The sequence below is a fragment of the Mirounga leonina genome, unplaced genomic scaffold, assembly GCF_011800145.1.
Source record: "Mirounga leonina isolate KUSES-001 unplaced genomic scaffold, KU_Mleo_1.0 Mir_170, whole genome shotgun sequence".
NCBI lineage: Eukaryota > Metazoa > Chordata > Mammalia > Carnivora > Phocidae > Mirounga > Mirounga leonina.
In genome coordinates, this window is record NW_023270433.1 from 42445776 (window position 1) to 42458762 (window position 12987).

General features: G+C 35.7%; 1 protein-coding gene across 3 annotated transcripts in view; it reads left to right on the forward strand.

Annotated features, from left to right (window-relative positions):
- The window catches only part of PLAA (phospholipase A2 activating protein), a 38342-nt gene that overhangs the window by 4272 nt on the left and 21083 nt on the right, over positions 1-12987 (forward strand). For 2 of the 3 annotated variants that reach the window (XM_035016531.1, XM_035016532.1), the window contains exons 2-4: positions 2694-2887; positions 11050-11150; positions 11242-11362. In XM_035016531.1, coding sequence (XP_034872422.1) covers positions 2694-2887; positions 11050-11150; positions 11242-11362 — 416 coding nt within the window. Of the gene's footprint in view, positions 1-1124; positions 1190-2693; positions 2888-11049; positions 11151-11241; positions 11363-12987 lie in introns of those variants that run through there. The other variant, XM_035016533.1, reaches the window with a different exon arrangement.

Here is a 12987-nt window from a genome sequence, read left to right on the forward strand (position 1 = left end):
ATTGTATTCTAGCCTCTAGTGTTACATTTGAGTAGTCTGAAGCCAATCTGATTCTTGAGCTATTATTTTTTTTTCTCTCTGGAAAGCAGCGTATATTCATGTATTGTTCAGGGCCATTAGTGGGCCCTTTAATGTGAAAACTCATGTCTGTAAGTTCTGGGACATTTTCTTAAATCAGTTCTTAGATTTCTTCCTCTTGATTTTCTCTGTCCTATTTTTCGAAACTTAATTCAGATATTGAACTTGTTTCTGAATTCTCTCTCTCTCTACTGTATTATTTCAGAAATTGCCTTGACTTTTTGTGAAATTATCTTCTTGTTCCATGGTTGCAATATCTTCTAGCTCTAAGAATAATAGTGATGATTTTTTTTTTTAAGTTATTCTTAGTGTTCTGTTTCCTTCAAATTGGTTTTTTCCCCATGCCTGTTTATTTTGATCACTATATTTCATGGTGGAGAGAGCTTTCCCAGATGTCTGGTAATCCTTATTTTGTGCTCATTGTTAAGAGTGGAGCACTAAAAAGCTCCTGGGAGGGTCTGCTCGCAGTTGGGGCTTGCTGGCTGGGTTATCTGGCTGGACCATTTCACTGGACTGATCTCCTGCCTGGAGGATCATTGCCCTTGTGAATGTACACTTTCCTCATACCCCAAGACTCAACTATGCCTTGTGTCCTTATAGTCAAAGATTTTCAGCTTTTCTAAAGAAGAAAAGTTCAGACTTTTCCTCGGTGCAAGAAGGGCAGTTGTCTGGCTGGGGTATGTAGCTGCCTTTTTTTTCTTTTTTTCCCCCCTTAACACTGGTATTAAGTATTTTTTTCATCAGTTCAAGAAATATTTAATGCTGGGGCACTTGGGTGGCTCAGTCGTTAAGCGTCTGCCTTCAGCTCAGGTCATGATCCCAAGGTCCTGGAATCGAGCCCCGCATCGGGCTCCCTCCTCCACGAGAGGCCTGCTTCTCCCTCTCCCACTCCCCCTGCTTGTGTTCCCTCTCTCGCTATCTCTCTCTCTGTCAAATTAATAAATTAAATCTTAAAAAAAAGAAATAGTTAATGCTTACCAAATATAACATTGTGTTAGGAACTTGGGGAGATATAAAGAAGACTAGATCTGGATTTTGCCTTTCAGAGCTTCATAGATGACTAAAAAAGATGCACATAAACATCTATACTGGGAAGTGCTAAGAATCACAAGTAAGTAGATTTAGTGGTTTATATAAAATAGATTTTTAAACATGTCCTATCTTTTGGATTTCCTTAGGCCTGTTGATAAAATGCTTTCTAACATTTAAAAAAAATAAAGTGGATAAGTTAAAAATAGCTACTACCAAATAACTTCCTTTGAAGATTTTTTTCTTATGATTCAGCTTCCAACTGATTCTGAAGATTTTCAGTAGTCTTCCTTTTTGTCCCTATTTCTAGATTGTGCTGCTAATATTCTTGAGCTTTTTGGGGATTCATTGGTAGATTGGTCCTCTACTTTGTCTAATGCCTGCTTAGAACTCAATTTTCTCAGGTCTCCTATAGCCTTTATTATTTTTCAACCCAGCTTTCAGTATTCAAAGCTGTATTCCTGTTTCTTTTTCTTCTCATTCCCCCTGGCCTTGTGAGTTTATGCTTTTCTTTGAAATGTGTGTGTATTTGTGTTTATCTGGGAGTCTTTTATATGTAGTTGTCTTGTTCCCTTCCACTACACTGTAAACTTTTTGATTTAGCTTGAGTCAGGGATATAATTCTTTATATTACTCTTAGCAGCTAACTTACTGCCTTCCACATAGTATATTGTAATCTGTTGTTTGACTTGTTAGGTAAGGCATTGATGCTGAGTGACTGATGAATAAAACAAATTGATAATCTCTCTTCCTCCCTCCCTCCCTCCCTTCCTTTCTTCCTTTTTTAAAAAAAGATTTTATTTATTTATTTATTTATTTATTTATTTATTTATTTATTTATTAAAGAGGGAGAAAGAGAGACAGCACAGCAGGGGGAGTGGCAGGCGGAGCAGGCAGAGGGAGAAGCAGGCTCCCTGCCAAGCAAGGAGCCCGATGCAGGACTTGATCCCAGGACCCTGGGATCATGACCTGAGCCGAAGGCAGACACTTAACTGACTGAGCCACCCACGCGTTCCCCCTTCCTTCCTTTCAAGTAGGCTCCATGCCCAGCGTGAACTTGAACTCATGACGCTGAGATCTAGAGTAGGACGCTTAACCAACTGAGCCACCCAGGCGCCCCAGAAGTTGATAATCTTTCTAATCCTAAAATAGGTATTAATACCCTAGAGCAGTCATTTTTTATATCCCTATATTCCCGTAGTTTGCATATTGAAAATGATTGATAGTCTAGCTATTTTATACATACTACACTAATGGGTACTAAGTTAACGTTTCGTAGTGTGAAAATATCCGCAATGTGTCTAAGGCTTATTGATTGTAGATTCCATTATCCTAATTGCATGAACGTTTCACTTCACTAGGAATTTCTGAGGGTAACAGTCATGGATGAATGGAAATAAAGATGGAATATGAGAAAAAGCCACTTATGATACTCGTTTCCCTCCCTTTCCTTCCTTATTCTTTCTGTTAATTAACATACTTTTCTCAATGAAAGAAAAGAAAACAAGTACTTTGACAATTCATCTCATGTCCTATGCTAAATCAGGGGACGAATGTATATCTTATTAATTACCATATCTTTCTAGTCCTAACAGGGGCTTTACAGAAATGCACTGTATGAGTGGCCACTCCAATTTTGTATCTTGTGTATGCATCATACCTTCAAGTGACATGTACCCTCATGGACTAATTGCCACTGGAGGAAATGACCACAATATTTGCATTTTCTCACTGGAAAGTCCAGCACCACTTTATATACTGAAAGGTCATAAGAATACTGGTGAGTATAATGCTTTGGTTTTTTTCTATTTGAAGAAGTTTCATCCTGTTGAAAATAAAATACATATATGCATTCCATACTATTTATTATGTTTGTTTTACCTGTGGATATGGCTTGGTAGTGAAAACCTTTTTGGATCATCATCATTCTGTAAATTCTTTGTTACAGATTTAACGTCATCAGTAAAGGTTGACATGCTTATATATGTAAAAAATAAAGTGTTTAGTTGTAAAAGGAAGAAGCTATATAATTTTAATATACTTTGTGGTTTTGGTTTTTCAACTATTTTGTGCAAGGAATTAATATGCTCAGGAAGACTAAAAGTGTATCTTTATCTTTTGGTTGTTATATCTGTATTTATGCAGCAAATTGAAGACCGAGAACAAATGTGTTTAGGGCCTTGGTATCATAACTGAAGAGTATTTAATACTTTTGAATATTGTTTTCTGTGATTTGTGCATATTTCTGATTGTCTCATGTTCCTGGATTTGTGTGTGGCTTAACAGCTCTTTGTTATAAAACGATATGCTTATTAATCAGTGCAGTATGTGTACTTATTTTGTGTAACAAATATGATCGGTAAGCAAGTAGGATGGCCCATCAACACTTTAAACTTAATTCCCTTAAAAAATTTTTAAGATGTTTTGTGTGTGTATATGTGAAATCTTTAATACAGAGTGATACAGACTTTTTAAACTTTATTAAGGAAGTCTTGAAATGTAAGAATAGAAACACATTATTTTATAACGAGTTATATATAAAAGAGAATAATGCTCTTTTCCACCCATGTATTTACATAGTGTTATATGTATTGTCAACACATGGCCTATCTTGTTTTCATCTACCCCCTCTTCCACAACATTATTTTAAAGGAAATTTCCAATATACTATTTCATTTGTAAATACTTTAATATGTAGCTCTAAAATAGGTTTTGGAAAACTTTTTCTGTAAAGGGCCAGGTAGTAAATATTTTAGACTTTGCAGGCCATATGGTCACTTTTACAACTTTTCAACTCTGCCATTGTGTACAAAAGCAGCCATTGACAATAAATAAATGAATGAGCATGTCTGTATTTCAATAAACCTCTGTTTATGGACACTGAAATTTGAATGTCATGATTTTCACGTATCAGGAAATATCTTTCAATTTTTTTCTCTCAATCACTTAAAAATGTAAAAACCATTCCTAGTTTGTACACTGTACAAAAACAGGTGCCCCACAGGCATAGTTTGTTGATCCATCAAAAAGATACAAATTACCTTTTTTTAAAGTAATCATTATACCTAAAATGAAACCTAATTTCTTATTATCAAGTATCCCGTGAAGGCTCAAATTACACTCAGTTGTCTCATAAAAGTTTTTTTTACAGTGTGTTTGAACTGTGACCCAACTAAGGTCCACATGTCTTTTAATCTATGGGTTTCTTTCCCCTTTTTGCCCCTCTGTGTTTGAAACCAGCTTATTTATCCTGTAGGATTTCCTACAATCTGAACTTTGCTTATTAAAGCCTTATTGTTTCCTTTTACATGTTCCTCAATCCCCTGTGTTTTATAAGCTATTAGATCTAGAAGCTTAATCAGATTCAGATTCAAGTTCTTGGCAAATACACATTATAGGTAGTATTGTGCACTTTCTGTTGTAGCACATTAAGAGGCACTTAATATCTCTGTGATGTTAAGATTAATTAGTAGGTTCAAGTGTTGTATCATTCATTCATTTTAAATTCCCATCAGTCTTTTATGTAATGGTTTTTAGCATGTATTGATGATCACAAACAGATCTAGTATTTCATTAAGATTTGCAAAATCATTGTACTTTAATTCTACCATTATTTTTGCATTTAATAGCTAGCATTTTTTTAATACAGAATTTTCTCATATCAATTCTTTGGTTACATGGGAGACTTATACAGGGAAGGCCGGATAAATGCTCTTTTACTGAGTTTCAGAATGAGTAGGTTTCCTAACATCTTTTTTTTTTTTCTTTTTCATTCTCAAATTGTCCCATATTTGGCCATTGGATACCTCTTTAAATTGGCCCCTGTGGGCTTTTGATAAGACCTTTAGCAGTCTTCCTTGCTTTTGGTACTACAGAATGTTCCAGGTTCACTTTATGCATTTATGCTTCTAGACCTGAAATCAGCTGTTACGCCAAGAAGCCCTGTGGTTTTTGCTTTTGTTTTTTCAGTTGGCAGTAATAACTAGAAACCTCAGTTTGGGCTGGAATGGTGCTCAACAGGAGTTTTTTTAAACCTAATCTTGTTTTATAATTCTATAAAACATATATAGTTTCAAAGGAAAAACAAAGTATATTCAAGGAAGTCTAGATTTAGTCTGTATTGCCTTCTTGCACTATTCCTTTCCTTATATTTTTTAACTTTGTTAGCAGATATGTATGTATATTTATATTGTCCCTTTAAATGTAAAAGATAAACAGATAACATACTATATGAAATTTTCTGCCCTTCCTCTTCTTGCTTGATAATATTACCACCTTGGAGATCTCTTTATTATACTATATAGAAATCTTCTTCGTTCGTTTTTACAGTGGCATTTTTATTCACTGTTTAGCTAGCTGTACTGTGGTGATTCTAGCTTATTCAACCAGTCCCCTATTGATGGACATCTGAGTTTTCAATCTTTTGCTAGTACGGTTAGTGCCATGATCAGTCGCTCTGTATATATGTCATTTCCTTCTTTTGGAAGTGTCACATAGGTATAATATCCATTTCTGGATCAAAAGGTAAGTGCACATATAGTTTTGTTAGGTATTGCGGAATCCCTTCGTTAGATGTTGTAACTTTTTTTGCATTTCCAGCAACATCATATGAGTCCCTATTTCCCTTACTGATAGAGTATGTTGTCAGATTTTTGGATTGTTGCCAAAATGATAAGTGAAAAGTGAAATTTGCATCTCTCTGTTCATGGAGGGGGGCATCTTCATATATGGAAGGGATTTTTACCCTTCTTTTTCCTGTGAACTATATTAAAAACTCTTGCCCATTTAATACAGGGTTACTGACCGTATTTGAAGCCCTTAATTAGAGTTATTAAGCCTTTGATACAATTATAAATTTTTTCCCAGTTTGTTATCTTTTTTACCCTGCACATTTTTTGTAATGCAAAAGTCAATTTTTATGTAATCATTTTGTCTTGATCTTTTAAAGTATTATAAGATCTCATAGAAATCTCTACAATAAAAAATACTGCTTCACTTTTGTAGGGTATTTTTTCCTGCCTGATTTATTTCTGCTTTATCATAAGGTAATCTTTTGTTATTTTGTTAATTTGCTTGATGGTTTAGAAGCCAAATGTTACTTGCTTTTTTTTTTTTTTTTTCCTTTTTTGACACCCCATAGCATGCTAGTGAGTATAGCTGAAGAAATTAATGATTGACATTCTTATGTCATTTTTTGGTCAGTTTTCTAGCCCAAATTTTATTTTCTAAATAGTAAAGTAGTACTAACCTTTAGTTGATATTATATGTATAACACTTCCCAGTTACATTATAAGTTGTGATTCTAAGTAATACGTTGCATTATATGATATCTTAAGGCTTTTCTCCCCTACCTATTCAAAGCTGAATGCTCCCTATATTTATTGAAAGAGATTTATCTTGTTATTCGTTCTTTCTGCCTGATCTTGAAAGAAATTTTAAGAAACTTTCTGAGCTCTCTAATGTTTCTCTTGAATTACATGTTACATTGATCTCGGAGAGAATATAAAGAACATTCCCGATTACAGCTATCAAGATCGGTAGCTAATTCTTCTTATGAAAGAACCTCCTGTTCCCACAGATTTAAAAACTGAAACTTATTTTGTAAATTCAGCTTGATTCACTATTATCCATTAGGAAATATATGGTATAAGTTTTTGGAAGTAAATTATTATTATCTGAGAAATAAGTTTATCCAAAAGAAAAAAGTTTTTAAAAATTAACCATTTCCTGGTAACTTATGGTTTTCTGTTTTTAGACTGGTTCATGAATAATGTATTAATGTAAAATAAAATGGTTAAATTTACTACTCTTCTGGACATTTGAGTTTAAAGAACAACTGATGATGCATAAGCTTTTAAGTTGATTTTTTAAAAATTTTTAATTACTTAAAAAGCAACTTTTCACATAAATGGAAAATTTTACTTTGATTTCAATATTCAAATACAGTAATCATTTTTATGGGTACAGTAATTTGTTTCGGTCTTTGTCCCTATGACTAAGCATGGGTAATACTTTACAGACACACAGAAGATATTTTCTGTTCCAATAACCAGGTCTATTTCCTGACTAATTTATTTTTCATTTTAAAGATTAAAATCATTTCATTTCTCTGAACTTTAGTTTCCTCATCTGTTAAATGGGAATGATAGCACTTAGTTCCTGGGGTTCTTGTGGAATGTAATGTACTTTTATGGTGTCTGGCACATGGTAAGGACTCTATATCTTTTAGTATCACTAAGCAAAGGTTAGCCCAACACCAGCACCTGTTTACAACTTCATATTTTACATACAAATACTATTTTCCTTTTGTCCTACTTGCTTTACTACTTGTTTTTAATTTTATTATATTGTATATGTTTATGAAAGTCATTTAAAATTTTTCTGGAGCAGAGTAGATAATAAAATTTGGGGAATGTCTATTTAAATGTACTCAATGCATCTATAGTTCCTAAATTATATTCCTATCCAGGAAAAAAATTGTTTTTTCCTAAAGATAGTGACCCCTTTTTTTCATTTCCATGTTTTTCTGTATAACTGTAACTGATATTTTACAAGGGTTGCAGGAAGTTTCCTAAATGCCTATAACATGTTTCAAATAGTCTAACACATAATGAGTCAGAATAGGCTAAGATACGGTATAGTAACAGACACTTCCCTGATCTCAGTGTCATCACACAAGAGTATTTCTCACCATACATATTCATCATGGATTAAGGAGGGGAATCTGCTCTTGGAGCTTCTCAGGGACCCAGGCTGGTGGGGGCTTTCTCTTTCTATGTGCTTCAGGAGTTTGGTGTAGCAGTGAAAGGGCAATGTGATTAATAATGCATTGACTCTTAAAAGCATATACCTCAAAGTGTCAGCCACCATTCATACTGTTAACTAATGTGTGCATCATTGGCTGTGCCTGACGTCATGCACAGAAAGGGCAGGGCACCACAGTCTGCCTCTGGTTATCAGTTATTCAGCTTGCTCTCGCTTGTGTAGGCAGAACATACTCACCTCTCTCTCAGTGTCAGACAACAGCCCTGGATTCCCCTTTGCCAATATATTTCCTAGAAAAAAATCTCATATTTTTGTCATTTTTAACTTAAATTTTGTAGCTTCTTAAGAAAGCTGTGACAGAGGGGCTAAATAAATACATTTGTATATTACAAAATGGCTTTATTCTATCCTTACATTTGGTTGTTAATTTTGCTAGATGTAAAATCCTGTGTTAAAACCATTTAATCTTAGAATTTTGAAGGCATTGCTCTATTGGCCTTTAGTGTATGGTGTTAAATGAAAAGTTTGATGCTGTTCTGATTTGCCATCTTCTCTGCGAGACATACTTCTAGTCCCCTTGTAAGCTTTTAGGATCGTCTCTATTTCTGATGTTACAGATTTTCACAGTGCATCTCTGTCTCTGAAAGTGCCTTTCATTTGGCACCTTTGTGGGGTCATTGAATCTAGACATTCATGTCCTTCACTTTTGAGAATCTTTCTTGTATTACTTCTTTGTCCTCTCTGCTCTGTCCTCTGTTATCTCTTTCTGGAATCCCTATCGTTGGATATTGAACATTCTGAAATTATTTTCTGACTTTTTAAACTTTTTGTTTTTTTGTGTCTTTGTCTTTTTAGTCTAATTCTCTGGAGAGACTTTTTTTTTTCTAGGGCCATTTAGTTTTGGTTTGGTTCTTCTACTTTTAGCTTTTATTTTTCTTGTTCTGTCACTAGTTTTTCTTATATAATATCTTACCTATTTGCAAATATTATAGTATTCGTTTTTTGTTGTTTTTTATGTGTTCTTACTTCCTTTTTTTTTTTTTTTTTTAAGATTGATTTATTTATTAGAGAGGGAGTGCAGGGGAGGAGGGAGTTGCAGGTGGAGAGAGTCTTAAGCAGACTCTACACTGAGTGCGGGGCTTGATCTCATGACCCCAATATCACGACCTGAGCCAAAACCAAGAGTTGGATGCTTTGACTAACTGTGCCACCCAAGCACCCACTTTTTTTTTTCTTCCTGAAGTTGGATTTGTCTCTTTTGGATTGCCCAGCCCTTTCCCCCTTATTTTTGTGTTTCTTTGTTTGGATTTTTCTCTTTCATGTTGGACAGTTAGATTAAATGGTTGTTGATATTAAATTGGCTGCTCATATTTAAGAATAAGGTATAAAGAAGTAAACTGAAAACTTTTTAGCTTGTATAGATAGAGCTTGGTGATTGGTGGGCTTCATTAGAAGGCAAACTGGTGGTGGTCTGACCTTTAGGTTGGGATACCCTCTCATATGTCCTTATCTGAAGTTCTTTAGCATTATTCAGTCTTCCAGAGCAGAATTCTCCTGTCTCTTGCCTGGGTGGAGGGGAATATATGCCTGGTTGCTGGTACTGTGGAAGAAGGGGATGTAGATTTTCCATTTATTTCCCTTGTGCTTCATGGGGCTTCTTATTCCAGACCTTTATTTTGCCCAGTTACCTGAATGTGCAAACTGTGCTTCAGTTCCTCCAGAGAATAAACCTCCAGTTTCCTGCAGTGGGGGAGGATGTGCTTTCCTGACACTGTAGGCTGAAAAGAGAGATCTAGCATTTCAAGTCCTCTGCTTAGCACCATTCTCCTTCGAACCTAGTAGCTGTTTATTGAGTCTCATGAGAGTTCCCTGGGGGGAGTCACTCGTTTCTAATCTCTCTCTGTGGGTGTTTAATTATAATCTCCTCCATTTTGTTAAATCTGTTGTGTTCTGTTTTCTTTGTCCTTGTAAATTAATAACACTGATAGCTTTACTGTGAACAATCTGCCAAATTTTTTTGAAAGATTTATTTATCTGAGAGAGAGAGCGAGCAAGCGAGCTAGCAAGCGAATGACTGGGGGGAGGGGCAGAGGCAGAGAATCTCCAGCAGACTCCCCACTGAGTGTGGAGCTTGACACAGGGCTTAATCCCAGGACCCTGAGATCATGACTTGAGCCGAAATAGAGACAGATGCTCAACCGAATGAGCAACCCAGGCGCCCCAACAATCTGCCGTTTTTAATCAGAACTCTTTTTTGTTTGTTTTTTTTTTAGATAATTTTTCACGTTTAATTTTTAGCTTGTATAATTTTATATTAAGATAATAAGACATTTAATTACCGGTTTCCATTGCTGTTGAATATTTAGCTGGGCTCCAGTGTTTTGTTTTTTTGTCATTTTAATTTAATATTTTTATAAACAGCATTTCAAAATCATTTGCATTATCTTTCTATGTAGTTTTTTGTTTTTAAAGATTTTATTTATTTATTTGAGACAGAGAGAATGAGAGAGAGAGAGCATATGAGAGGGGGGAGGGTCAGAGGCAGAAGCAGGCTCCCTGCCAAGCAGGGAGCCCGATGCGGGACTCGATCCAGGGACTCCAGGATCATGACCTGAGCCGAAGGCAGTCGCTTAACCAACTGAGCCACCCAGGCGCCCACTATGTAGTTTTTTGTAACCAGAAGGCATTGTGCAACCCATTTGATCCTGCTCTCATTTTGCAGATGAGGAATCGGAGGTTATCCCTTGGTCAGACTGTCCGTAAATAGCACAGCTAGGACTTGCGTCCAGACATTCTGGCCCAGAGTCTGCTCTTGATCACTGCACTCTTCTTCATCTCCATTGAGTTAAGCCTTAACTGACCACATTACTCTCAGTTCAAAAAGTGTTTTTAAAATTGCAGTGCTTTGGGGGTGCCTGGGTGGCAGCGTCGGTTAAGCGACTGACTCTTGGTTTAGGCTCAGGTCGTGGTTTCAGGGTCGTGAGATTGAGCCCTGCATCGGGCTCCATGCTCAGTGTGGAGTCTGCTTGAGATTCTCTCTCTCTCTCTCTCTTTCTCAAATAAATAAATAAATCTTTTTAAAATATTAAAAAATAAAATTGCAATGCTCTAATAACTAGCAAGGTTGAACATTTTTCTATATGACATTGTATTAACTAATGCCTTTTCCCCCTTTAGTTTGTAGTCTTTCATCTGGAAAATTTGGGACATTACTTAGTGGCTCCTGGGACACCACTGCAAAAGTCTGGCTGAATGACAAGTGCATGATGACCTTACAGGTACTGTAGTAGTTCTGTGTGAATGTCCTACATAGTAATTAAATGTGATGATTTCTGTGGCAACTTGGGTTAATTCCCATTTCACTCACAGGGTCATACAGCTGCAGTATGGGCAGTAAAGATCTTACCTGAGCAGGGCTTAATGTTAACTGGATCAGCAGACAAGACTATTAAACTGTGGAAAGCTGGGAGGTGTGAGAGGACCTTTTCAGGTAAGATCAGAGTAGACAACATTTTAGTCTCATCACTTCATATTCACTCCAATGGTGTTTTCTCAAAAGCTTAGAAGCTTGAAAATGGCATTTGAAAAACATCAGTGTATTTGAACCATTTAATTTGGGTAATGTAACTTAGTTCTGACAACTAATATTTAAAATCTTTTAAAAGATATAATGAAACCTCTCATAAACAACTAGATGTGGACTAATCAGTGGCTACTTGATGAGCTTATAATATGGTATGCAATTTGTTTTTGGTTTAACAAGTTCAGCATGAAACTTTCAAGCATAAGCCTTATTGAGGGGTCACTGCTGTTAATTTCATATATAGAGGAAGACATCATTAGTTCTTCTGGGAATACTGAAGTACATTATTTAGTAATAACAAATTTCAGGCTTATGTTGGGATTTTAGATGGGTAGTCTTTTTGAACCTCACCTATTAAATAACTCCTGCACTGAGTCACCTGCTGACTGATACTGGTATTGCTGATTTATTTGTGGAGCACTTAAATTTTTGGTGTGAATTTTTTTGAGTTGTTTTTCCTCTCTTTTATTTATTTTATCCTTCAAAGTTGATCACTAGTCTGGATAATACTTCAAGAAGTCCCTTTGTGCAGATAAAACTATCTATAGATGGACAAATTATAACTAAGCATCACTGTGTTCCTGCTTCCATACATATATGTTATCAAATTGTTATTAATCTTCAGCAGCTAATCTAAAGCAGCAAATACTGAACATGGAAAATTTTTTTGATTCCTGATCTCCTTTACTAGGTCATCAGCTTCAGAAAATGTTCTGTCCTTAAAAAAAAAAAAAAAAAAAAGTATGGGCGCCTGGGTGGCTCAGTTGGTTAAGCGACTGCCTTCAGCTCAGGTCATGATTCTGGAGTCCCGGGATCGAGTCCTGCATTGGGCTCCCTGCTCAGCGGGAAGTCTGCTTCTCCCTCTCCCGCTCCCCCTTCTTGTGCTCTCTCTCTCTCATTCTCTCTCTCAAATAAATAAATAAAATCTTTAAAAAAAAAATAAAGTAATATCTTCTGCACTGCGTCAATTTATATTGAAAGAAATTGAGTCCTATGAAGTTTTTAAAAGCATTTTAGGGGCGCCTGGGTGGCTCAGTCATTAAGCGTCTGCCTTCAGCTCAGGTCATGATCCTGGGGTCCTGGGATCGAGCCCCGCATCGGGCTGCCTGCTCCGTGGGAAGCCTACTTCTCCCTCTCCCACTCTCCTTGCTTGTGTTCCCTCTCTCGCTGTGTCTCTCTCTGTCAAATAAATAAATAAAATCTTTAAAAAATAAATAAAAACATTTTAAAATATTTTATGAATGGAATATATGTATTTTTTAGTTATGTAATTAAGAATAATGAAGTTTATGCCGTAAAATCTTGCTTATGAAAAAAATGGTCAGTTTTTATGGTATCATTTTAATGCTTATATTTGTATATATTATGAAATGTTTCTGCTGATAAAGCAGTGATGTTTGGTTTTATATTTGTGTTTTGGTTGAATCGGGAGAAGTTATGATTTGTTGGATCAAAAGAAGTGGGATTATAAGGCAGGAAACTTGAATTCTTGTTTTAATTTTTCCACTAGGTGTGTGGTTTCAGATAAATTA